A 27,881-nucleotide genomic window follows, 5' to 3' on the forward strand; every position below is an offset into this window, starting at 1 on the left:
CCAGATGACTTTTTGACCAGAGTGTGGGGTCGTGGAGTCCCAGTCTCCACTGACAACAACTGTAATTTAGAAAACTCACGCCCACCCCGGCACTTAGGGGACAGACCGCTACCAGCCCCATTTCCCTCGGCGGTTTGCGGGCTCCCTTTAGGGCAGGGATGTCCTTATTTTTCCACGTCCGCATGTCTGGCACTTAGCCCGGCGCCTGACGCGCGTAGTCGTTCAGTCGTTTTCAGCCGTGTCTGACGGAAGGCCCGGGTCAGCCGTCTTCCCTTCTCAGAAGCGCACAGCGCGCCGGGGCCCCACTTGGGAGTGGGAAACTCTGGGTTCAGGATCCATCGGGCCCAGCCGCCCCGGATCTCTGAGCCTCCCTAGCCAGGGGGATCAGCCGCACTTCCGCGCCAGCTAAAGCCCTCGGGGCGAGGGGTCCCATCCCAGGGGCAGGGGTTTCTCCTTTGCGCTGTTAGAGGACCAAAATAGGACAGGCAAGTGAATGGGAGTTAAGTGGGGGATGTGCAAGTCCGCCCGCCTCATTTCCCCCCCACCTCCCAGACCCCTCTGGGCCCAGAGGCCAGATACAGGTCAACAGGACTGGAGAGGTCACCCGACGAGCATTTAGTTAAGGGAGGAAACTTCTCAGAAAAAAGCTGGCCTGAACTCGGAGTCACGTGACGGCCGGAGCGCAGGCGCGCGCGCGCGCGCAGCGGTACCTGGCAGTGTTTTGCGTATGTGACGGGCGTGCGTCACGTGAGGGCTAGGAGACTGAGAAAACTTCCTCTGCCCTCTTCCTACAGGGTCGTCGGGAGTCACGTGCGCGCCATCCCCCGACTTTCTTGTCTGGGCTCTCTTTTGGTCCCCCCCTCCCCCCCACCTTGCACCGAGCCTTTTTAGCCAGGGCACCCACGCCGGAAATCCCGACGGCGGCCGGGCCTCGGCGGGGAGCTAGAGACGTAGTCTCCGGAGGCAAGCGGGGCAGGCCGGAAGTGCCTCCGTCTCGGCGGCTGTGCGGCGGAGTCGTTGGCTGGGTGCGCGTACACACACTCCCCCACACTCCCTCACCCATTCACACGCTCTCACACAAATACATACGCCGGAAGCCGCTGCTCTGAGGCGGAGACGGCGGCTGAGACAGATCGAGGCCGAGGCAGGCCGCGGCTCCCCCTGCCCCCGAGTGTCAGTGTTCCTCCCTGCGCCGAGCCGACCGGGCCGGTCGCCATGGAGCCCGGGGCGGCGGAGCTGTACGACCAGGCGCTGCTGGGCATCCTGCAGCACGTGGGCAACGTCCAGGACTTTCTGCGGGTGTTGTTCGGCTTCCTTTACCGCAAGACTGACTTCTACCGCTTGCTGCGCCACTCGGCTGATCGCATGGGCTTCCCCCCGGGGGCGGCCCAGGCCATGGTGCTGCAGGTAACCCGCGGGGGGGCGGGGAGGCCCGCGTCCCTTTGTCGCCGAGTCCGGGGAACCGACCCTTTGCTGTTACCGCTGTCCTAGTGCCGGAGCGGAGCCGGAGGGCCCCTCTCGGGTAGTGGGGGCTGTTCGCCGCTGCTTTTCTCTAGTGACAGCGTTAGGCTGGATGACCTCTAAGACCTCTTCCAGTTCGGACGTTGAAGGAGTCTGGGACTTTTGTCCCTCTCCATCCGGGGCCCTCGGTCCCCTGCCCTCTGAAAGGGCGTGACAGGGCTCCGTCTGAGGGGCCGAGTGGCCTTTTCAGTCCTACATTTCCAGTCGGAAAGCACTCTAGAGGTTATCTTAGTGCCAGCCTCCTCGTTTTACAGTTGGGGAAACTAGGTAAAAGAACTTGCCTGATTTATTCACCCTTAAGCAGTGGCAGTGAAGAACTGGCAGCCGAACCCAGGTTATCTTACTTCTAATCCAGCTGTTTTCATAGTACAACAGTGTTATCTTTACTGTGATCTTGGAAAGGTAGTTTCCCTCTCCCGATTTTCATTTCTTAACCCGTGAAATGGGAAATAAAAGTAGCATCTATCTCATAGATATTTTGAGGCTTAAATGAGGTACGTAAAAAGATTTTGCAATTCTTAAAAAAGGAATATGGTTATAATGTGGCCTAGACACTACTGGAGGCTTAGGAACACTGCTTAGAGAAACTAACTCCACCTCCTGAGCAGAAAACAAATAACCTCAACAGAACTAGAGCTATGTTAAAATAGGATTGACAAAGAGACTCTAGGGAACCAGGATGATATTATCAGTTTGTGAATGGGTACAAGTTTTTTGGTCAAAGATTGATGAATTTTGAAGTATATATTAGATCCAGAAGTAAAAATATTAATCCATTATCTGAGTTGGAAAGAAATTTCCTTTATTTGTCATATTAGTGAGTTGTGTCTTATTCTTCTACTAGGATTATAAATTTAAAGCTAGAAGGAACCTTAGAGGACACCCAGTCCAACCCCTTTATTTACAGATGAGAAAATTAAGCTGCAGAGAGGTTAAGGGATTTGTCCAAGAGGACTCAGATAGTATAAGAGTTGGGATTTGAATTTAGGTCCATTAAATTGAAATCGAGTGCTTTTTCCATTGTGCCAGGAACTGTGAATTACTTTAGGGCCAATATTGTGTCTCTTCTAAATCTATCAGATCAGAAATCTGTTAGTTCTGGTTGATGATGAGGAGATGATCACATTTATATAGGACTTTATGTGTTATTTAATTTTATCCTTTTGAGAGTCCTGTTATTAACCCCATTTTACAGATGAGAGCATTTTGAGCACTTTTCCTCTCTAATCAGGAGGTAGGTAGTTTTTAGTTCATTTTTAGTTTTCTGGAATCCTGGTTAGTAATTATGTTGATAAGAGTTCAGCACAACAGCATTCTGTTCCATTTATGTTATGTTTTGTTCATGTGTTATTCAGTTTATGGACACCTCTTCAAGTTCCCTTTTTTTGCCACCTCAGAAAAACTTTTAATGTTTTTGTACATCATTAGAATTTGTTTTGCTTAGAACTAATCCCTCTGACTTAACCTTTCTCTCAAATTCCCTTTCTTTTATCCTTTCCCTCCTATTTTTCTATTGAATGAAATATATTTCTATATTCATATATATATATATATATATATATATATATATATGTGTGTGTGTGTGTGTATTCTCTTTTCTTTTGACTATTTTGGTTGAGGAGGTTCAGATGTCTTTCTGTGCTCTCCTCCTATCCTCCCATGAACCCCTTGTTTATGAGAGGTCTATCCATTCATCCTGATTAAGATTATTTTTTTTAACCTTTCTTTCCCTTTTGAGTTAGAAATCTTGAAAGTTCTCTATTTCTTTAAAGATTCATTTTTTCTCTCATAGCATTATATTCAGTTTTGCTGGGTAAGTTACTATTGGTTATAAGCCTTTGCTTTCTAGAATGTTATATTCCATGTTGTCACTTCCTTTATGTTGGTGACAGCTAATTTTTATGTGATTCAGTGACTCCTTAGTATTTGAAACTTTCTGGCTACTTACAGTTTTTTCTTTGTTCTGGAAGTTCCTAGATTTTGGCTATGATGTTCCTGAGAGTTTTCAGTTTGGGATTTCTTTCAGGAGGTAACCAGTGAATTCTTTCTATTTCTATTTCTACTTTGCTTTCTGCTTCTAAGAAATCTGGACAATTTTCTTTAAACTTGATTGAAATTTTATATTTATCTTATTTATTTTTGATCATAGTGTTCAGATAGACCAATTTTTTAAAAAAGTAAATCATTATTATTATTACTATTTTTTACTGTTTTCTTTTTTTTGTTCTTAATAGTATGTTATTTTTACATATATATGAAAGATACTTTTCAACATTCATTTATGTTCCAAATTTTTCTTCCTCTCCCTTTTCTCCCCCAAGACAGCAAGCAATCTGATAGAGGTTAAATAAGTCCAGTTCTTTTCAACATATTTCCATATTTGTCATATTGTACAAGAAAATAAGATCAAAAGAGAAAAAACCCCAAAAAAGAAAAAAAGTTTTAAAAAGGTAAAAAATACTATGCTTTGATCCATATTCAGTCTCCATAGTTATCTTTCTGAATGTGGATGGCAATTTCTATATCAAGTGTATTGGAATTGCCTTAAATCACTGCATTATTGAGAATAGCCAAGTACATCACAGTTGATCATCATATAATCTTATTGTTATTGTGTACAATATTCTCTTGATTCTGTTAGCCTTCTCATCATTTCTTATAGAACAATAAGATTCCACAATGTTCATATACCATGACTTATTCAATCTTTCCCCAACAAATAGACCAATGATTTTAATTTTTTTCTCATTATTTTTCCAGGTCACTTTTTTTTGCTTTATGATAACTTATATTTTCTAATATTTTTTCCACTTCTTTTAAGTCTTATTAAGAATGTCTTAATATTTCTTGTTGCCCCCTGAAGTCATTGGTCCATTGAAACCTTGGTTGGACATAGTTTTGTGCTTATACTGCCAAGATGTCCTTTACAATTCTTTATAACTTTCATTTCTTTTCCAGTTTTTTCTTATGCACTTTCATTATTTAAAAAAAATTACTTTTAACTTTAAAAAATTTTTCTTGCTTCCTCTCTTTTAAGGATTCTACTTAAGTTTGAGCCCAAACTGTTTTTCTCTGAGGCATTGTTTATAGATGTTATGGAGTCATTCTCTTTATCTGTGCCTGTGTCTTGAGCTTCTCGGCCACTATAATAACTCGTGGTGGTAGGGTTCTCTTTTAGTGGGCCCATTCTTCCAAATACTTAATAACTTTGGGTTTGACATTCAAGCTGGGCTCTACCACGTTTCTAGAGAGAAGTTCTGGTTTGTTCCTGTTATTGCTTTCTTGGGGGTATTGAGTTTGTGTTCTCCCAGGATCTCAGTCATATGTGGAGGACCTGCAGAGGCTTTCAGTGCTTCTAGAGTGGTCTGGTGGGTCTCTTCATTAATGAGATGATTCAGACCAGTTCCAATGATCTTGTGATGAAGAGAGCCATCTACACCTAGAGAGGACTGTAGGAACTGAGTGTGGACCACAACACAGCATTTTCACTTTTTTTGTTGTTATTTTTGCTTGCATTTTATTTTCTTTCTGATTTTTTTCTGTTTGATTTGATTTTTCTTGTGCAACAAGATAATTGTATAAATATGTATGCATATATTGGATTTAACATAGTTCTACCATGTTTAACATATATTGGATTATTTGCTATCTAGGGGAGGGGGTGGAGGAAGGAAAGGGAAAATTGGAACACAAGATGTTGCCAAGGGTCAATGTTGAAAAATTATCCATGCACAGGGTGGTCTGATTCAGGGCAAGGCCTGGAAGTTGTCCCCCTGATCTAAATTCTACAGGCTTCTCATCTAAGTTTGTGTCTTGAGCAAGAGTAAATTACTATTGTAAATAAAAAGCTATAATAAAAAAAAAGAAAGAAAAAAAAAAGAGTAAACTGCTACTGGACTCATGGTTCATAGTGACAGAAGTAAAGGCTCCCTGCTATTCTAGGAGTCCTGCTTTGGTTATTCCTTTGTAGGCTAGATACTAGAAGTGAGACTGGTCTGAAATTGAGTTCTGGGCTATACCATGGCTGATTGCTTCTGAACTTCCTTCTTTCTTAAGCTTAAGGCCTCTCTATGTGGGTGTGTACCTCTCCTGAAAGTCCTCTTTGCAACTCTTGATATCTGTGACCTGAAACTGGATAGGAATAACAACTTATCATTTGGTACCTGTCCCTGTTATGATGCCCTGGTGTGAGTCTGGGAGCGCCCTGTGAGAGTTTGGGATCTCCTGCCCTAGTAAACAGCCCCTCCCTGAATATTGCAGTGCTTTATACATCCGGTGATTCAGGTCAGACTCCTCCCCAGTGTCCACAAACCTTGTTTGTCTCCCTGAGCTGAAATGGGCTGGACAAATGACTCACTGTGATATATTCTAGATTTCCTCAACAGGATTTGGTGCATTCAGTCTGGTGCATTTTCTAGATCTGTTTGAAAGAATTTTTGGAGTAGATCTTGCTGCAGTTATTTCTTTTCATTCCACCATCTTGGCTCTGTCTCTGATGATGATGATGATGATGATGATGAATTTGAACCCAAGTCTTCCTGACTCCAAGACTAGTATTCCATCTGTCATCAAATGCTAAATAGTTGTTGTTTTATAGTATTCTGCTTGAATTAGTCAGCTAGTATTTTGTTGTTTATTTTACTCAATTATTGAGAGTCATTTTGGCCTAATAAATGCAGTTCTGTACTGTAGATGGTATTCTGGAGATCTTAGGTTAGAATCTCAGGTACTTAATGACCATGGATAAGTGGCCTCTGAGCCACAAGTTTTTCATTCATAAAAAGGAGATAACAGTAGTAGAGTTGTGGTAATTTCTTTGTTATCTCTTTTAGCTTTACTAATCACATGCCAGCTTTCACCAGCTTTTCACAGATTTCATTAATTGGCTCTGTATATGGAAAATATTTACTTCCTGTCCACCTATTCTTTTCTTAATTTCTGCAAAATAGCATGTACCCACACAGTTCTACCAAAATTACAATGATAGATGACTTTTTTCTTGCCAAATCTACCAGAGCTTACATATATATCTTATTATGTGGGCATTGTGCTAGACTTAGGGTTGAGGTAAGTGTGTAGAATATATAAAATTGCCTGTATTCTAGGGGGATAAAGCAAATATGTAAATAGCTAATAGAAAGCATGGTATACAGAGGAAAGCTTAATATAGGAGATAGTGTGAAGCTTGGAGACAAGAAGATCTAGTTTGGACATTAGCTATATCATTCAGAGCAAGTTCCTTAGCCACTATATATGCTTCAGGCAACTCTGCTAAGTCACTCTAAATGAATAGCTCTTTGAGTTAGGGGGGGGGGGGGGGGGAGGAATTCCCCAAATAACAAAATCATAGATTGTATATTCAGAATTAGTTACCTTGGAGCTTATTTTCTATACGTATTAGAAGAAAGATGCAGAAGTATAAATTGAACTACCTGCCATGCCCTGAGGAAGGTTATGATCAGACAGGGGTATGTAATAGAGAATTTTGAGCACAGAAAAATGTTTTAGGAACATAGCTGAAGGGTGGATGAAGTTTTCAAATGAGTATATAAGGAGAATGGTAAATCGAGGTCAGGCCCTCAGGTGAATATCCAGAAGTGAGAGGTGGAAAGATTGTCAATAAAAAAACAGGAAAATATAGACAGTTTCAGAGGAACTGAGGAAAATTTCAATAAAAATGAAGTTCACATGCAATATGATGCTTTATAGTTGGCAAAATGTTTTCCTCACAAACAAGTATCATTATCCTTGTTTCACAAAAGGAAACTGAAGCTTAAGTCAAGCTAGCAGCCTGTCATCATATGGAGAGTAAGTGGCAGAGCTAGTACTCAAACCCAGGTCTTCTGAATCCAATTCCATTATTTTTTCCTTTTTACCATGTAGACATTCATATAAGAAATAGATTGTCAGATGTCTCAGGTAGAGTTGGTAAGGAAGATAGAGCAGAGCTTATTAACCTGGGGTCTGTGAACTTACTTTTTAAAAATATGTCATTATAATTGATTTCCTTGGTAGTGATGTAAATTGTATCCATTTAAAAAGATTTATCTGAGAAGGGATGCATAGGCTGTACCAGATTTCCAAAGGAAACCATGACACAAAAAATGTTAAGAACCTCTGCTTTGGAGAACATTAAATCAGTGGAACTGTGTTGATAAGAAGGAAGGTAGCAGGCATTAAGAAGATGTACGTAGTAGGTAGCTAGGACATAGAGGTTTTGGATGTAGAGCTCAAGTTCATGAAATTGAGAAGTTGGAAAGAAATTGCTCATTTAGCAGGAGTGAACAGCAAGTTCTTGCTTAAATATCTTATTAAGATAGAGGAGATGTGAACATGTTTGAAGACAATTGAAGAAGTTGTGGGGGAAGATAATTGAAAGAGAGGGTACTAAAAAAGTAGGGAGCACCCCTGTCACTATAAATAATCAACATAAGTGTGATTCCAGCAGTCACTTAACCTTTTTTTTAGGTAACTTTTCTCATCTGTAAAGTTAAGAAGTTGATATAATAAGATTCCTTCCATCTCTAATCTGTAATACAATTTATAAGAATAATTTTCTAAAGAAATAGGAAAGAATGAGGTTTATGAGTACAGAGAAAAGTCTTTTTAGCTTAGAGGGTATGAATATTAGGATAGGAATGCATTCCTCGATATTTTTACTCTTCTCAGTAAAATAGAAAGTGACTATTAATGGACAGTTTTGAGAGAATAGGAATTAAGAGCAACTGAAAGAATTGCTGTGGGGAATATGCTAGATAAAAATGAGATTAATAAAAGAAATTTAACAGTAATGAGGATTGAAGTTAAAGGTACACAATATGAATCCATAGTTGCTTAAGTCAGTCTTTTTTATCCTGTAGCTTAAAAAGAGGAAAAAAAAGAAACAAATAGACAATGTGAGTGATCTAGGTTTAAGAGAAGGCACAGTAAGACTAACTAAAAAATAAGGTAGCACAGAGTGCTGAATTAATTGACTAGAATCTAGGATAAGAAGAGTTTGCTGTAGCAAGAACATTCTGATGATTTGAAAGAAATATGACATGGATTTGGTGGGTCACTTATTTATCATCTTCGTTGAATACCCACTATGTGGTAAGCCACAAAAGTCAGAGGGACTGTGGAGAATCAAAAATGCATAAGACCTAGAATCTGCCTTTAAGGAGTTTATGCTCTAACAAGGAAGATAAAACAAAAATGAGTACAATGCAAGGCTATATAAAATAAGTGTCACGTGTATAATATAAAGAAAGTACCATAGAAAGGAAGGAAAGGTCATTCCCGACCAGGAAGATTTGGGAAGACTATATATGTAGGAGCTGACATTTAAGTTACTCCTTGAAGGATGGCTAAAATTTTAGTTGGTGGAGGTGGTGAAAATACAGTAGGATAAGCATAGGCTAAGAGGTAATAAGATTACTGTTTTTTTACAGATGATAATAGCATAAAGAACCCTATAGAGCCAACTAAAATTTAATTGAAATAAACTTTACAAGTAGAACCAGGAAAACATTGTACACAGCAAGAATAGGATTATATGATGATAAACTATGATAGATTTGTTTCTTCTCAGCAATTCAGTGATCCAAGGTTGTCTCAATAAATTTTTGATGAGAAAACTCCATTTGCATCCAGAAAAAAGAAATAACTTTAGCAAAGTTGTAGGATATCAGACAAATCTACATATGTCATCAACATTCTTATGTACTATATTCAACAAAACCCAGTAAGAAGAGCTGGATGGAGAGTTCTGTTCAAAATAACTATAGAAACTACGTAATACTTAGAAGTGAATCTTTTAAAATTCACCTAAGGACTATGTGAATCTGATTATCAAACATTCTTTGTTGCAAAAATACAGACAGCTACGTAATTATACTAAAATTAATTGTTCTTGGTGTAGATTGAGAAAATATAATGAAAATAATCATACTATCTAAATTAATTTACTTCAGTACTATACCAGACTTCCAAAAGAAGCTAGAAAAATAGTAATGAAATTCAGATAAATGGTCAAGAATTTTAAGGGTAATAATCAAAAAGGTGGAAAGAAGGGATACTAGATCTTAAATTATACTCAAAACAGTGATCTTTAAGATGATTTTGAACTGGTTTTAGAAGAGAAAATTCAATCAATGGAGCAGATGCACAATATACAGAAGCCAGAAAATACAGTAGCATAGTATTTGATAAACCTGAAGTCCCCAGTTACTGGGGAAAGACTCACCATTTGGCGAAATTTGGTGGGAAAACTTGGCAACGGTATGGCAGAAATTAGTTTTAGAAAAATATCTCATATCATACCTCAAGATAAACTCCAGATGGATATATGATCCAGATGTAAAAGATTACATCATAAACAACGTGGAGGTACAAGTAAGAAATTAACCTTTTGGATCTATTGTTAGATCTATGGAATCCAAGTGATAAGAGATGACAATGCATGATAAAATGGATAATTTTACACAAAATTTAAAAGTTTTTGCAAAACAATTCTAATGTAACAAAAATTCAAAAGATAGATAACTGGAAAAAAATCTTTGTGAAAAATTTTCTCTTATAAAAGTCTTATATTCAAGATATATAAAGAACTCATTCAGAATTATAGGACTAAGTGCCATACCCCAATACCCCAAAGAACATGAATTGGCAGGCGGTTTTCAAAGAAAGAAATCAAGCTATCAAAAATCAAACAAAAAAATGCTCTAAATCACCAATAATTTTAAAGCAACTGTAAGTCTCTGCTTCAAAGACTTTTCACTACTCAAAGATAAGTTTCACCTGTCAGACTAGTAAAGAAGACAAAAGAGGAAAATGACTGTTGGCAAGGCTATAAACTGATCTAACTATTATGGAAAGTAATTTGGTATTATATGCAGAAAGTTAGTAAAACTGTAAATATGGCTTGTAGTCTTCTTCCTACGCGTAAATCTAAGAAATTAAAGAAAGATTCAAGGATCTCTGTACAAAAATATTTGTAGCAATTTTATTCTTGGGAGCTAAACTTTAGAAATTAAGGATTGTTTTCTTATTGGAAAATGGCTAAATAAATGGTGTTATAAGAGTATAGTGGAATATTATTGTTCCACAAGAAATGATTAAATGAATAGCTTCAAAAAAAAAAAACTGAAGGACCTTTATGAACTGATATATATATAGCACAAAGTAAACAGAAGTAGGAAAGCAATTTATACAATAACAATGTAGAAAAAAAACAACTTTGGTAAATAGTAAATTGTGAATCCAAAAGAATGAAGATTAAATTTGCTAGTCACCACCTGGCAGAGGGATGTTGAATTTAGAATTTGGAATGAGACAGAAATTATTGGACATGGCTAATGTAGGAATTTTTTTTTTTTTCCAAGGCTATGTAGATATGTATTGTGGGATTTATTGGGGGGGGGGGTGTATTTTTAAAATTTGCTCAGTGGAAGAGGAGAGTAGTATGAAGAATACTTGGAGGAAAACCCCAAAAGATGTAGAGCTAGAATGTCAAAAGTTTGGGATGTAGTAAGTAGACCAGTTTATAGTGTGGAGAGAGAGGGAGAGAGGGAGAGAGGGAGGGAGGGAGGGATGGAGGGAGGGAGAGAGAATTTATCCCATAGTTAAAATTTTAGCATTATATTTAAACTCTTCCTTTTTTTCCCCTTTCATATCCAGTCAGATTCCAAGTTCTCTAAATTGCAATCTTCAGTTTTTTCTTCTCACTCTCACTGTCTTAATACCTGATCCTTCTTATCACCTGCATGTATTATTGTAGTAACTTCCAAATAGGAGTTAACTGCTTCTACTTTAGTCTTCCTTTCAACCATTTCTTCATATCACTAATAGGAGCTATGTAATCCTTCTCTTTCAGACTCTGCATTGTCTCCTTTTTGCCTCCCAAGTAAAGTTTACACTTCTTAACTTGGCATTAAGATCCTTACAGATGTCCTTCTCTCTTACCAGCTTGTCTTCTTTTCATGTTTTTTTTTTTAATGTTTCTGCCAATGGAGGCTACATACCACCATCTATAGATATCCTTTACACTTCTGCCTTCTATGTGTCTTTGCTCTTGCTGTTCCATATGCTTGTAATGTTCATTTCATTTGTTGGATTCCTGCTTCTCTCTCCATTAGTCCTTTCTCCTCATCTTTGTCCCATTGGGTTTCACATAGCTCTTCACATTTATTATGTAGTTTGCATTATAGTTGTTTGCAGTATGCTCTTTTACTAGATTATAATCTATTTATAATTCTTAACACTTTTGTTTTGCTTTGTTCTTTAACAGCTTTTATTCCTTTCCTCTCAGTGAGTTCTTTGTGGCTGACTAGATTCTTTCTTCTATTTTTCTCTTGAGCTTTTACTGTTCTTTTAAGCTACCTAATTTATAATGTAGTCTATATTATAGTTGCTTGTGTCATGTTTATATTATAAATGCAAAGTACTGTGTGAGATACAACAGGGAAAAGATCACAGGGAGGGAGGTGAGGGCAAGGTGAGAGAGAATTAAAAAAGCCTGCCTGGAGGAGCTAATAATACATGAACACTTATAGGCACTTAGTGCTTGCTAAATTGAGGACTTGGTGCTCTCCATCAAAGGCAGAGACATTGATTTAAACCTTTTATCCCCCAGCACCTAGCAAAATACTCTGCATGCAACAGGCACATAATAAATGTTTATTGAATAAGTTGAAAGGTAAAGAAAGCTAGAAAGCAGGGTGGGTTGAAACCAAGTCAGAATGCCTCCAGTTCCACATGAAGAATTTGAACATTATTTGATAGAGAATTTGATTAGGGAAGTTATCTAATCTGATGATCAACATATTGTTTTAGGAAGAATAATTTGGTATGCAGGATGATTTGGAAAGAGTAGAGAACATGTCAGAAAGAAGGGCTGGGCTCTTTTCTAGGTAGGCTTAGTTGTGAGATGCTGAATTTATGGTAATCATTGATATGCTACTAATAATGTTAGAAACCTAGCATTAGCGCTAGAAAAGATTCTTCTAGTTTAGCCCACAGTTCTCAGATGAAGAAACTGAAGTGAAATACAGAGAGTAAGGACTTAAGCAAAGCTTTCTGACTCCAAGACTGATGTTTTCCTCATCATACTAGATAGTATATTAATTTTTTAAAGGATGGGAGTACATTCTGTGAAATTGGGGGTTCAAATTCCATCATTGTTGCTTATTACTTGGATAGTACTAATCACTTTTATCTCTGGACATTGATTTCCTCTTGAATGAGAGGTAATCAATCATTGGACTCAGTGATCTCTATGATCCCTTCTAGCTCTAAATCTATGATTGTGTGACTAGCTAAATTCGATGAAAATTGTGACTTGGTGTCTGATTTGGTGAGAAGAAGTTAGTAAGGAATAAAGGTAAGAAAAAAAGTAGTTATTAAGAATGTGTACATTATGGATTAGGCACTATGCTAAGTATTTTATAAATGTGTTAAGTATTTATAAATATCTCAATTGATACAATAACCATGGGATTATTATTATCCTTATTTTACAATTATTATCCCCAGACTGCAATGGAAGAATCTGAGCCTAAGAGAGGTTCACACATGTAGGAAGTGTCTGAAGCTAGATTTGTTTTCAGGTGTGTCCTTCCTTACTCTAGGCTCAATTATTGTATTCACTGTGCCTACCTAGCCACCTACTGGGTCAAACTTGAAACCAAGATGTTATACCAGGTTGAGTAGAAGAATGTGGATAAGATTAACAGAAAGGGTGACCTGGGTTGGGGAAATATGATTAATTTGAAGCATTGATACCTGAATGCACAACAGCCTGGGCATTTGGAAAGGGTAAAGTAGAGTTTAAGAGATGGAGTTTAAAGTTTTCTACACAGATGTGAGTATATGTTGATATGCTCCTATATATAGGCATCGTACTATATACTAGGTGCTGTGGTTGGTTTAAAATAAAAAGATAATACCTACCTTCATGAAACTTATTTCAATGGGAGAATATGTAGAGAGAGGAGAGTACAGACTATTAGAGAGCAGCCATGGTTAGGGGAAGAGCCAGCGAAGGAAACTGAGAAGTCAGGTTATAGGAGAGCCAGGAATATATAGTATCATAGAAGCCAAAGGAAGAAGTGGGGAATAGTTGTAATATAACAGTGCAGAGAGCAAGGTGGTTTTGAATTTAGTTATTTGTTATATAGTTAGAATGAAGTTGAATGCTATAATGAAGTAATTATGACTAATATTGCCCCCAGAGAAAAGATGAGGACATGTACCTCCTTCCTTTATTTGGAAAAGTGAGGCAGATGCTGTAAGATTGACATTTTGCTTTGCTGTCTTTTTGCCTTTATTACTAAGGAAAGATCTTGATGTGAGAAGGGTGAACAGAAAAGGTATGTCTGAAAATGACTGATATAAAAACAAATAACCAATTCAACCTGTCATTAGTGCCTCATAGAGTGTTTTACAAGAATTGGAGGATGGGAAACCAACTATATACACTTAACATTAAATAAAATAATGTGTGAAAATGCTAAGTATACTATAAAATGCTAAACAGGTGTAAGACATTATTGAGGCTAGAATGAGTGCTGAAATAGTGGAGGTGTCCCACATGTAGTAAGATTTATGAATGATGACAGATTGGAGAAAAGGTGAACAGTATTCTGTCCAGGGTATCATGCTTTTGTCTTCTGTTGTGTAGTAGAGATGGAGGTGAGAGCCAATAAGGTATTCAAGTTTTCTAGGAATGTAGAAATGAAACTATTTAAGGATTCTAATTTTGAAATGAAAGGATTTGTTTTTCTGCCCATAACTGTTTTTTAAACTCACATGTCTATTTTGTTCTTTTGCTACTGTTATTCCTTTCCTCTTCTTAAATCCTTTTTGTGTGTGGGTTAGATAACTTCTTTCTCTCTTGTGCTCTTATTGTTAGACTAGCTAATTTATATAGCTTATCTGAAATTAGTTTTTGTCTCCTACCATCCCATATGTCAAAGAAAGCAATAATACACATTTTTATTTGTGAGCAGCTGCATAGTAAACTAAACAGTATCCCTTGTAGACACTTAATCTATCTAAATAAGCGTCTCTAAAATGTAGAACGATGACTGTTGCTTTAAATTTTTTATATTTTATATATTTTTCTAGTAAGAGATGATAACATTACGTTTTTTTTTTCCTCTCAGTTATTTAAATTAGAATTCAAGAAAAAGAAAGGTATATTGACAAATGTTAGTTAAAAGAATGATGACATACTGAGCTTTGGATGGCTTTTGATGAGGGAATAGAAATATTTTCTTTTTGTATTAACTGTTGAAATCTTATTTACAAGGCCTAGCTCAAGTGTCACTTCAACCATATAGCTTTCCCTGATCCCTACCTCAAATGAAAGTGATCCCTTTGTCCTTAAATTCTTAGAGCACTTTGAGTATCTCCTTTTACTTTATCATATGCTACCTGGTATTGTGGTTACTTGTACAGGCAGGTTATATCACCTTACAGCCCAGTGAGATGGTAAGTCATCTGAGGGCAGTACCCATGTGTCCTTTTTCATCTCTTGCTGAAGAAGAAATTAGAGGCACTTTTGGCAGATTTAAAACCTGGTGCTGATGTTGTTTGTGTTGATTTGTATAGCAGCTTAGTAGAGCTGAAGTACATTTCCCTTTTAGCAGAAAAGAAAGTCTTTCAAAGAATTGGAAATTGAAGGGATGCCTGTCAGTTGGGGAATGGCTGAATAAACTGTAGATGTGATTATAACACAGTACTATAGTTCTACAAGAAATGATGAACAGGATGCTCTCAGAAAAACCTAGAAAGTCCTCCATGAGCTCATGCAAAGTTAAATGTACTGTGGTACAAAGTAATTATAAGATGTAGGAGTAACCAACTATGAATGACTTTCCTGTTTTCAGCAATGCAATGATCCAGGACTGCTCTGAAGGACTTAGGATAAAGAATGCTATCTATACCCAAAGAAAGAACAGGTTGTGTCTGAATGCAGATTGAAGTATATTTAAAAAAAAAAAAACCCAAAACTTTTTCTTAATGTTTCTTTTTTGGGGGGAAGGGGATCTATGTTTTCTTTCTCAACATGATTTTGATGGAAATGTTTAGCATACTTTCACATGTGCCTTGTCAATGACAGTGGTGGGGAGGTGGGAGAGAGGAAGGAAGGGAGAGAATCTGAAAGTTAAAAAAGTTTTAAAAACAAATGTAAAAAAAATTTTTTTATGTAACTGGGGAAAAATAAAATTAAATATTAAAAAAATAAAAACAAACAAAACATAGTTTTAGAACAAAAAAAAAAGCTTTGGCACAGGGTGAAAATAAAAGATTGACTTTAGAATTTATATAGAGCAAATTAATTTTACAATATGATATATAATATAATAATGTATATAATATAAATAATGTAATAATTATATAGAGTAAATTACAGGGTGTTACTTGTGATCTTGATATTGAACTTAATAGTTTCTGACTTATGGCAGAAAATGTTTGGCACTATACTGGATAGTTGGATTGATTTTATTATTTTTTTGGCTTTAGGTGTTCAAAAACTTTGAGTACATGGCTCGTCAAGATGATGAAAGGAGAAGAAAGGAACTTGAAGAAAAAATGAGAAAAAAGGAAGAAGAGGAAGCCGCGGCTGCAGCAACTGTTGAAAAAGTTCCAGCTCCAGCCCAGGAGGTAGAGATAGACTCTGCCACTGAGTGTGGCCCTACTGAAAGGGCTGATGGGCATGAGGAAACAAAGACAGGGAAGCCCCCTGCACCTTCAGGGGCTGAGCAGGAGGCAAGCCACAGCTCTGTGGAGGCAGAATCTCCAGCAATGGCTGTTGTTGATGTTCCAGTTGAACCACCAACCCTTCCCAAGTAAGAATTTAAGTTTGACAGCTTCATTTCCACTGCATGTTGGCAATTGTGTTTGGTTTAAATGGGGTTTCATATCATACTTTTTTGTTCTTTTGTTTATTAAGCACACAACACATTTTCATAATGCATTATGGTGCTTCAGATGCTCCACAATGGGTTGTTCAAAAGATAGGGAATTTTTTCCTCCCTGTTTTGTCTATGGAAATTAGTAGAGTAGCATAGGAATTTATTTTTCCATGAATATATGCTAAATTAGTATTGAAGCCAAAATCAGAGCCTCCAACTCACCTGTTTTTCTGAAGCCAACATTATTCTGTATAAGCTCTCTGAGCATGATTAGGAGCTTTTCTTGCTTAACTTTTTACATTTTCCTGTAATGTGTAGTATAATGCAACCTCTGTAATTCAAGCATATACTACACATAGTGATTATTATGTAACATTTAAAAAATGCTGATATTTTTTTAGGTGATCCAAACAAGTTAACAAAGGTTGCTCTTTTTGGAATCTGCAGGCAATTTGGTTTTCTCCTTAATTGAATGAAGCTGAAACCACTTTGTAGAAAGCTTGATAATTTTATCTGAAGTGTGGCATTATAGGAAAGGAAGAAGTTGTATATACTGATATGCTTTCTTTTTTGGGTGAATCGCGATAAAAGATCTTTTTACCTTTTTATAAGTCTATTTGGTTCTTATTATTCAGATTCACATTCTTTATCAATAGAGTATACTTGAGTTCTTAGTCCTTTTTTTCTGAAACTCCCTCTTCTCCCCCCATAAGCTAAACCTAGATTTGGCATTTTTATTGAAATAGTAGAAATAGTTCTTGACTTGAAGGTGATTAATTGCCAGGGACTAATCTTTATCACTCTTTAAGGAATTGTCTCATCTCATCACTTTCTGTTTAATTTTATCTTATTACTATGAATGATATGTCTGGTTTCCTTTCAGAGCTCCTTGCAAATACATAGTGATCTTGTTATAATTCTATTAGGTTTTCAGGCAAGACAATTGGAGTTAAGTGATTTGACCAGAGTCACATAACAAGCAAGTGTTAAATATGTGAGGTCATATTTGAACTCAGGTCCTCCTGATTTCAGGGTGGGTACGCTCTGCTCTCCATTGCACCATTTAGCTACCCTTTTGATGACTTACTCCTCAGTGGTTCTCTGATCTTGTTCTAAGTGCTCCCTCCAGTGGTGTAAATTGGAACCCATCCTGTGCAACTCATTCCTTGATGATAATCGGTCCTCCATAGGGCTATGCCCAGTATGTTGGGAGCATTCCTTTAAAGTTTTTTTACATTGTGTGGGTACTAACAGAGTAAACAGTGCCTGCTGATCACCACATCTCTTTCTAGTTATATGTTCCTCCGAACATATCTTTTGTATTGCTTCTTCCATACAGTTCTTTGTTAATAATGTATTATAGAGTATTCACACCCACTGTGAATCCTTCTGTCACCTTTTGGGCAACTTGCAACTTTTAATTCTTCAGAGAATATGCTTTTATATATTATTTAGCTGTATGGTATCTCTGGAAGAATATTGGTATTAAAAAGATGAGCCTTTTTTTTAGGGAGAAGTTTAAAGTCATTAAAAACTGTACAATTTCACAAATGCAGTCTAGCCCACTTTATTTTTCACTGAGTCTGTCCCTGTTTTACACATGTATGCCAATGCACACGTACACAATACATACATAACATTGGGTGTGTTCATATAGGGGTGGGTGTGAGTGTGAATTGGTCATCCAGTTTTTTATGTATGTTTTTGCAACTGATAGTTTATAGTGTATTACATCTTTACAATTAAACAGATGCAGAAAATACAAGATCTCATGCTTACTGTTTAAAAAAACTAAAAACTCATGTGATTCAATAAATCAGAATGCCAACTTGAAAATACTTTTCAAACTACATATTTTCTATATAGAAACACATAATTGTTTGAAAAATGCAATAACAGATAGAACTTTCATCCCTTAAGTATAAATTTCAGTTAAAAGATACTATATAACTACTTTATAAGTACTAAGGAATTTAAGTCAAAGGGGTGAGCTCAGTAATGCTAAAAGCACTGGAATCATGGAGTATAGTTGTTGGAAAAGATATTAGAGGATATCTGCTTTAATGCCTTCATTTAAAGATGAAGAAACAACTTAGAGAAATAAAGTGACTTGATTACGGTCATGTGTAATAAGCAGGAAAAGCTTACTGGACGAGATGGCTCTTGATTCAAGACTTAGTATACATGGTTTGTGAAACATAGATTCAAATCCTGATTTTGTTTTATTTTTGATATGAGTTTTTCCTATCTCAGCCAGTCTGGAAGTATAATGGCCACTCATGATCCCAACCCTATTGTTGATTACTTTGGGAAAGCTTTGCTTTCTGTTTTTGACCTAGACTGGTTCACCCTATCTTGAGCATCCTGACCCACCCTCCATTAAAGGCTCATCATATCGATGTCAGATTTTGTGTAGACACTTGCTTAGTTTTAGCCTTTTTGCTGCTCAGACCTCTTGAGCCTGAGGTAAGAACTACCACCTCTGTGCAGGTGCAGATGCTATAAGTGTGTGTCCACCAAGAACTGACACTTTTGTGTGTGTGAGGTGGACTGAGATTTAAGTTTTAATTTTAATAGGTGATTGAATGTAACCATAGGTTGTGGATTAGGATAGTGACATGATTTTTTAAGAAGCCTTTTGAGATTTTGGCAATTTGTGTACAGATTAAACTGGAATGAAAAACGCTGGTGATAGAGATGGTCAATTGGTAATGCTGTCAGGTTTTTATATAGTACAGTTCAGGTGCTAAGGAAACATAGCCTGATGGAACTTAAGACTTACATACATATTTATTACTATTACAAGTATGGCCAAAATAGTTCTTTAAAAGTCTTTTAGAGGTCCTCTTGGCTTTGTTTTTTTTTTTTTTTGCCTTAATTTTTGCAGGCTTGTTAACAATCCAGATTTGCTTTGATGGTTTGTAAATTTAAATTGAGTTATAAATATGTTAGAAATACTTAAATATCTTAAGGACACCATGTGTTTCTGTTCATCAACACTTCCTATGATTTAGTTGTTTTAGCCACTGCCAATAATTGTCCTGCAGCACAGCAGAAAGCATTTTCAATTTTTGGCTTCTTTTTGGTTCCATGTGAGTAGAGTAGCCAGAGAAGTGACAAAGTATCTCATTAGTTCTAAGTGAGATTTAGTGCTTCAGCTTGCAGCTTTTAAAAAATGATTGAGAAAGAATATCTTAAGGTATTTGGTCTTATTTTTGTCATGTTCTAGGTCTTTTCAGTGGAAAATTCATATTGTAATTTATAGAGTTAGAATTTTGATAGTTGAATAAAAACTCAGATTTATGAGGTATTCCTTCCATTTTATTTTTAAAGAAATCAAAATAATAAGATGTTAATTTGTCTAGGGGCATATTGCAGATAAGTGAGAGGCAAAATTGAAACTCAGTATATTGCACTTCTTTTCCCCCCCATCTTGTATATGGTGTCTTGGCATTAGATTTTTTCCACTCAGGATCCTTCTCTGTATCACAATTTGCACAGTGGGCTCTTTTCTTTCAGAATAGGATGATTTAGATCCATTGGTTTTGCTAAGTACTACTTAAAGAATCTCTGAGCCTTCAAAAAAAAAAACTTCATTAGATCCTACTATAAAAGGCATTGTGGTGCAGGGGATAGAGACCTGTCATTGAAGTCAGGCAAACCTGGATTTCAGTCCTCTCTTTCTTAATATATACTCTATGCTAGTGAAGTCAAGGGTCTTGTTCCTATTCTTATTTTTCTTGGCTAGACTATTAGAAAAACTGTCTACCTTCATTATCTCCTTTTCCTCTCCTTTTATATACTAATTAATCCTATACAATTTGGATTCCAACTTCATTAACTGAATCTGCTCTCTCTAAAAGTGACCAGCAATCTTTTAATTGCCAAAACTCTTGATAGCCTTTTCTCAGTTTTTGTCCTCCTTGGTCTCTGTGACATTTGACACCGTTGATACTGCTTTTCTTCTGAATACTCTTTTTTTTCTCTGGGTTTTTAAGACTTTTGGTTCTTCTGCTTGACTAGTCCTTAGTTTCTTTTGCTGCTTCATCTCCAGCCCCCTAACTGTAGACAAAGCTTTGTCCTTGATCCTCTTCTCTGATATCTCTCTTGGATAAATTATCTTTAGGGTTTAATTATTTCTATGATAATAACTCCCAAATCTCCAAGCCCAGTTCCCCCTTGAGCTCTAAGCTTTCATCACTAGCAACCTACTGGTGATTTTTAGCTGGATGTCATAGAGACATCTGAAATTTAACATGTTCAAAACAGAATTAATTGTTTTTAATATCAACTAACTTCTTTGAGTTTCTCTGGGTTTCCATGTTAATATGTTTATCCATTCATCCATTTTTTTTCCAGTTACCCAAGTTCACTATCTTAATATCATTCTCTTTTAAATTATTTGTCAAGTTTTGTTAATTCAGCCTCCATAAAATCTCTTGCCTTTGTCCTCTATTCATACTTCCTCTCTCCTGGACTGTTGCAGTAGCCTTCTCTTTGGTTTCACTTCTCCAGGTATTTGCTTTTTCTAATCTATTTTTCACATAGTGTAATGAAAATGGTTTTTTCCCTGAAGTATAAGTCTGGCTATGTCATTTTTGTACTTGACAAAATCTCCATGATCTTTACGATCATATGTAAGCTATTCAGCCAAATCCCACCTTTCTTTTTCTTGTTAGACATTACTCCCATCTAAGTACCTTTAGACCAGCCAGACTGGTCTTTTTTCTGTTCTCATATATGGTATTCCTATCTCTTGCTTTCATGCTTTTGCACTGGCTATCCTCTATGCCTGTAATTTGCCTTCTCCTTACCTCCACCTCAGAATTCTTAGGTTTCTTCAGGTTTTCACACAAACACTACCTCCCATATGGAAACTTTCTGATTTTCCCCTTCTTCCCCCCAACTGTTAATGCCTTCTTGCCAAGTCACCCTGTATTTACTTTGGCTGTACCTATAATGTGTATGTTCATGTCATCCTTCTCTTACTAAATTGTTAACTATCCTGATGGCAAGGACTGTTTCATTTTCATTTTTGTGTTCCCAGTGCCTGGATTAGTAATGCTTGGGCATACTATAGGGGCTTAATCAATTTTTTGTTCCCCAGGACCTTTAGCTTTATTTTACTAGTTTCAGGTAGATTCACACATGCTGTCTCGTTATTATTCATTGCAGCACAACACTTTTTTTTATTATAGCTTTTTATTTACAAGATATATGCATGGGTAATTTTTCAGCGTTGATAAATGCAAAACCTTTTGTTCCAATTTTTCCCCTCCTTCCCCCCTCTTCCTCAGATGGCAGGTAGACCAATACATGTTAAATATGTTAAAATATATGTTAAATACAATATGTATACATGTCCATACAGTTGTTTTGCTGCACAAGAAGAATCGGACTTGAAATAACGTACAAGTAACCTCTGAAGGAAATCAAAAATGCAGGTGGACAAAAATAGAGGGATTGGGAAATCTCTGGAGTGGTTCACACTCATTTCCCTTGATTCTTTCGCTGGGTGTAGCTGGTTCAATTCATTGCTGTTCTGTTGGAGCTGATTTGTTTCATCTCATTGTTGAAGAGGGCCATGTCCATCAGAATTGATTGTCATATAATATTGTTGTTGAAGTATGTAATGATCTCCTGGTCCTGCTCATTTCATTCAATATCAGTTCATGTAAGTCCAAGCCTTTCTGAAATCCTCTGCTGGTCATTTCTTACAGAACAATAATATTCCATAACATTCATATACCACAATTTATTCAGCCATTCTCTAATTGAGGAGCATCCACTCATTTTCCAGTTTCTGGTCACTACAAAGAGGGCTGCCACAAACATTTTTGCACATACAGGTCCCTTTTCTGCAGCACAACACTTTTAATGCATTAATCAGGCATTTAACAATTTCATCTGATTCTGCTTATTCTTTTAAAAAATAATTATTTAATTTTGAACTTATATACCAAATAAAATGAGTATTTACTTATAACAGTTAAAACAGAAAGAAGATTGTTCATGAAACCATATGTCTTTTCCTTTATAAAAATTCAGCATGCAACTTTTAAAGGTGTCCAACTTGTCTGTTTCTTTCTCTTGGATGAATTTAAAATTGTTTTTCAATGACCACTTTTCCTTTTTTCTTTAATAAGATATTTAATGTATTCTTATTTGATTGATATGATTAATTTTACCCATTGTAGGGTACTAATGGAAGAAACTTCTTTCTCATTTTTTCCCCACTTGCTACTTGGCTTAGCATTGGTATCAATTTACTAGGATAAGTAAAAATTAGAACTATTCCCTGGTTGCCTAAGGTGGCCTACTTTCATTCTTTCAGGCAGTGAAGCAAGGCAAGTGAATGTTACAATATTCACAATCCAGTTTTCTGGCCTAACAAGTTAGTAATTTAAGATTTGTTTATATACTGTCACCCCATTTTGTCTTTGGCTTCATTGTCTGATATTGCTGGGGCAAGGTTAATGATTTTAATGATCAAGTCTTTCTTGAGCTCTCCAGAAAGGATGCTTGAGTAGAATGAGGAGTTGTTCTAAAAGATAAGTAGAGCATGTTTTATAGCAAAGAAGAAATAGGGACTAGTGTGGAGGTTTCATTGTTGCCTCTGGTTGGCAGTGCCCAGGTGTAATTGCTGTGTGACTGAGCGGGTGTCTGTCCGCTATCTTAGTCTGTACCAGTATGCCTATAGTTAATCAAATCCTTTGTTGGTAGTTTGAGAAGATGCCAGTAAAAATGAATGACTGAACCTTCCTTTGTAAAGTGTGAGAGAAGTCTTGAGAAGATCGCAGTTACTGCCCATTTAAGTTTATTGGCTACTGTGATTCTTGTAGTTATAGCTAGAATTTGAGTATCTGTTGTAAAAGGGAAATATGTAGCATAGTTAAATGAAATAAATATATGAATTCTTTTACTTTTCTGTAGTCAGTATTTCAACCATTGTTACCTGCAGATGTTTTAATACATCACCTCTCTATATCACCTCTATATAAGTTTTGAATACTAATATTTATCTAGCCTTTTAAAGTTTCAAAAGGCTTTATATAAATTCTCTCATTTGATTTTCACTACAAATGTGAGATAAGAACTCTAGATACAGGATGAAATTACTTATCGCAGTGGTGAAATTGCTAAATGATTCAGAGTTACAGAATAAACTGGGATTTGAACAATAGAGGTGACTTACACAGATATCTGTATCAGTAAATTTACATTTCATATTTAATAAAAGTTTTTTTCCCCTGTTGTAGTATAAAAGGATATTGCTATTTTGCACCATTATTTTCTGAGGTAGAATAGCATCTTGACCTGCTAAAAACTGATGTTTCTTTCTTTGTCCTTGCTTTAAAATTTTTTTTTTTTTTTTTTGCATAAGAAAATTTTACTTCTCTTTTTCCACTGCCCAGCTTAGATATTTTGGAAAGCAGGAGATGAACAAATGGGAATAGAACATATTTAAAAGATTATTGACTATATTTATGCTCAGCTTATATAGCTAGAGTTCTATATTATTCAGCTCTTAAGAGACTATTTTAATAATTTGACTCTTTTGTTTGTCACCACTGTCACCACTATGTCCTGGAAGGAAACAATAGAATGACCTGCCTTTTGATTGATTTGATGCTATGAAATTCTACTCTTTAGTGCTATAATGAAAATTGTTATAGCAAAGTACCTCTACATCTGTTAAACCAGAGTGGCTAAAACATTTTTGACAAATCAACTATTCCTTTTTGTAGATGGATCTTAAAGCAAAAGTCTAAATGGTTCTCATTTTAATTAGATGCTTTTTAAAAATATGGAATAGTATTGTAATGCTTTCATAAATCCATGATTTTCATGACTGTTCACTCAATCGGGGCTGATTACAATCCTTTTATGCCTCTTATCCTTTGTGTTTCTTATCCAGATCTTTTCGGGTACCTTCCTCTAGTTCTTTTAATATCTCAAAATAGTCTTTGGAGTTTCTGTGTATTTTCATTAAATCTTGCAAAACAACTTTTCTCCTTTTCTCATCTCAGATATACTTGTTGGTGTTTTGTCATTGTTGCTTCTCTAGTGTTGTCATTGTTGGTAATATGATGCAGCTTATTTTATGCTTGCTGTGTATCTTTCAGTTGCACATAAAATTTTTTAAAAAGTCATATTAATTTATAGCCATTTAACCTCACTGGAGAATATTGATGTTGAAAGAGAAAGGCCTTTGTAGTAATGAACATTTTGAGATAACTGAGAAATTAAGTTTCCCATATCCATTCTATTTCGGGTCCAATTCGTTTTCCACATTCCTGTCCCTAAGATAGATAAAAATTGCACATTTGGCTACAAAGTCATAGCCTAAGTAATAGACATTTTTAATCCATGTTGTTTTTCCAGTATGTAAATCGTTAAGCCCATCAACATGAACATTTTGGAGAACATCTTCAGTAGAGAGTCTTTTTTCTTCTGGATTCTGCACAGGATTTCTTCCTGCTCTGTAATTTAGCAAATCAATCCTTGTAAAGTTTTCATCCTTCCCTGAAGCAGAAGGAATGGTTGTACTTTAGTGTACTCAAAAATTATCAGGTTGCTTGGTTCAGATAACATTTAATAAAAAACTGGAGAGATGTCTAGAAGCAAAGCAAAGTTTATTATACATTCTCCAGAGAATTGCGTCCCACCCATCGAGCAGACAATAGAAGGGAGGAGGCACTGTAGGGGGCAGAGTCAGCACTTTTTATCCCTAACGAAAATAACCCTCTCCCACCACTGACCCTCATCCTTATTGGCTGAGGATTTTATATTCTAAACTCGGGAACTACCCAAGAAATTGAACTTGACCAATAAGTACATAGTTGCCCATATTTGACTGAAATAGGGAGGATACCAAGAAGGTGACTTAAGCCCCCTCCCTGCTAGCCTCCTAACATACTTAAGTATGCCCTTGACTTAATGCTTAAAGTCCTTCAGGCCTACTCAAACTTTGAAATAAATGAAGCCTTACTCGATTTTCACAACTGTTTTGAAAGATCTCACCTCATCTCGTTCAAGATTAATTTAATTAAACAAAGATCTTTAAGTGAATATGAGATACAAAGCAGTGTTAGGTGCTGAAGATTTACAGTTAATACTACATGGTTCCTGCCCTCAAAGAGCTTATAATTTAATAACTTTTAAAATTGTGCTTAAGGTTGGCTGTATTAATAACTTGCTGTTTCTCTTTTTCTATAATATTGGACTTAATTAATTAAACTTTTTCTACTGGTAACCCCTTTTCACCCACGAAATGTTTATGTGATCCTGTGTATATAGGTATATAAAATAGTTATGTTGAGGTGTAGACCATGTGTTGAGGTCTACATTTGAGGTACCTAAATGAAATTAGGGTTTAGTTAAGGTCTAGTGGCAGGTTTGGGGTACAGGGAGTCAAACAGAGTTCCCCTGCAACTCCCTTAGATTCGGCGCAAGAATACAGCGGTATTTGAGGTCTAGAAGCGGCGCGGAATTCCCAATAAAAGCATTTATTGGCCCAGAGAGCTAGATTAATAAAAGAGGTTTATTACTGAGTTTAGAAGCAGGAGATAGGTGAAGGTAGAGATAAGGAGGGCAGTGGACAGAGGGTCCTCACTTGGCGACCATGTTTGGAATCTCTGCAAAGAGAGGTTCCCAGTGTGGTCCTTTTAAGTCGGAGACTTAGCTGGAGGGGCTTTGGGGTGTAGCCCCAAAGTTGGCTCAGATCCGGGTGGGGCTGGGACAGGTCCCGATCTTCTATTGGAATTCAAAGGGACCAGGATTTGTGAGTCAAAGGGTAATTTACATTAGCTAGGGGGGGTTGGGAATCAAAGATTGGAATCTTTCCCGCATCAGTTATACAAATGAAACATTTACTAATAATCTTAAATATATTTTAAAACATTCCTATTATTATACATATAATTTTATCATTTATTAAAAATAGGAGCAAATTGTGATGTGCTTGTTTATTTATACATAAAGAATAAATATTGGTGGAATATTTGATACCTTCTAGTGTTGTCAATTTTTTTGTGGCCCTAGATGAGACCTACAGTTTAAGAAGCTTTGCTATAATGTGATGTTTAGGGCTTCATTCCTAACATAATATTGGCTCCCAGTAGACATTTATTAGTAGTTTAGGTGGAAAAGTTGGCCTCTGGAAAAAAAGTTAACGGAGCATGATTTACATTCAATCTCTTTAGTTCTTTTTCTAGATGCAGTTGGCATTTTCTCTCCAAAGTCTATTGAGAGTGCTTTAAATCACTGAATCACTGAGAAGAACCAAGTCTTTCATAGTTGATCATAGCACTTTCTTGCTGTTATTGTGTACAATATATTCCTGGTTCTGCTTGTTGCTCAGCATCAATTCATGTAAATCTTTCCAGGCCTTTCTAAAATCATCTTGTTCATTTTTTATAGAATAATAACATTCTATTACCTTCATATACCACCAGCCATTCCCCAATTGATGGGCATCTTCTCATTTTCCAGTTCTTTGCTATCACAAAAAGAGCTGCTATAAACATTTTTGCACATTTCCCCTTTAAGATTTCCTTGAGATACCGACCCAATATTTCCCAGTATGTCAAGTTTCTAACATATTATTGACAAGGGGAGCCCCGAAACTCTTTTTCTTTCTCTCTCACTTTGGGAATAAGCCATATGAGGTAAAGCACTTGAGAAGCTCTTTGAAGGAGAGATTCTCCTTGAACCCTACCTCTGTGAGACCTGCCCCAGGGAATCAAGTAAAGTGGTTTCATTCTGTTATCTTGGTGGGACTGGCTGAGTACCACGCCTTCTTTGCAGCAGTTGGAGATTCCAATTCCATTGAATTGGAGATTAGCCCAGAAATACTCATTGAATTCCAAGATTTTCTATTCTGATTCCAGCTCATACTGCACCCAACCCCCATCCAGAGCTGCTCCCAGCTTCTAACCTAGGCTTCCAACTTGGGTCTTAGTCCTTAGGAGGACCTAACATGCCATGCCATGCTATGCCAAGGAACCTTTCTCTCCCCTTGGCATAGCAGTAACCCGCTTGCCGCTGAGATGATATTCTCTTTCAGCATTACCCTCCCCCCCCCTCCCCTCCCCACACATACTCTTTATTTCTTTTTCATCTATTTCCCTAACAAGACCTTATTCACTTTCTATTGGGATTTCTCTGTTAGAAACTCTGCCAGGAGTCCTCCACTAGAAACTTTATATCTTTCTGTCGGGACCTTGCCACTAAGGGATTCAGTCTATTCATGCATAGCAAAGACTGACTTCCCAATGCCAATAGTAAACTTCTTTTTGCCAGTCTAGCTTTTTGGATTTGTAAAATTCTTTGCAAAGGACCTCTGCACTACCAGAAGGGGGTTCTTACAAGTCCCTGCCCTACACTGAATACTCGTAGAATTGAGGGGGCTCTGCGCCGAACCTTGTAATTATTTACCAGTTTTTCCAGTAATTTTTATGA

At 36.8% G+C, this 27,881-nt stretch overlaps 1 protein-coding gene across 1 annotated transcript in view; it reads left to right on the forward strand.

Moving 5' to 3' along the window:
• The first annotated feature begins 760 nt into the window (after nt 1-760).
• The window catches only part of NUDCD3 (NudC domain containing 3), a 107,090-nt gene continuing 79,969 nt past the window's right edge, over nt 761-27,881 (forward strand). Inside the window, exons 1-2 of the mRNA XM_003757735.4 lie at nt 761-1,407; nt 16,027-16,352. Coding sequence (XP_003757783.1) covers nt 1,216-1,407; nt 16,027-16,352 — 518 coding nt within the window. The 5' untranslated portion in view covers nt 761-1,215. The remainder of the gene's footprint in view (nt 1,408-16,026; nt 16,353-27,881) is intronic.

The sequence above is a fragment of the Sarcophilus harrisii genome, chromosome 2 (assembly GCF_902635505.1).
Source record: "Sarcophilus harrisii chromosome 2, mSarHar1.11, whole genome shotgun sequence".
In the NCBI taxonomy this organism is placed as follows: Eukaryota; Metazoa; Chordata; class Mammalia; order Dasyuromorphia; family Dasyuridae; genus Sarcophilus; species Sarcophilus harrisii.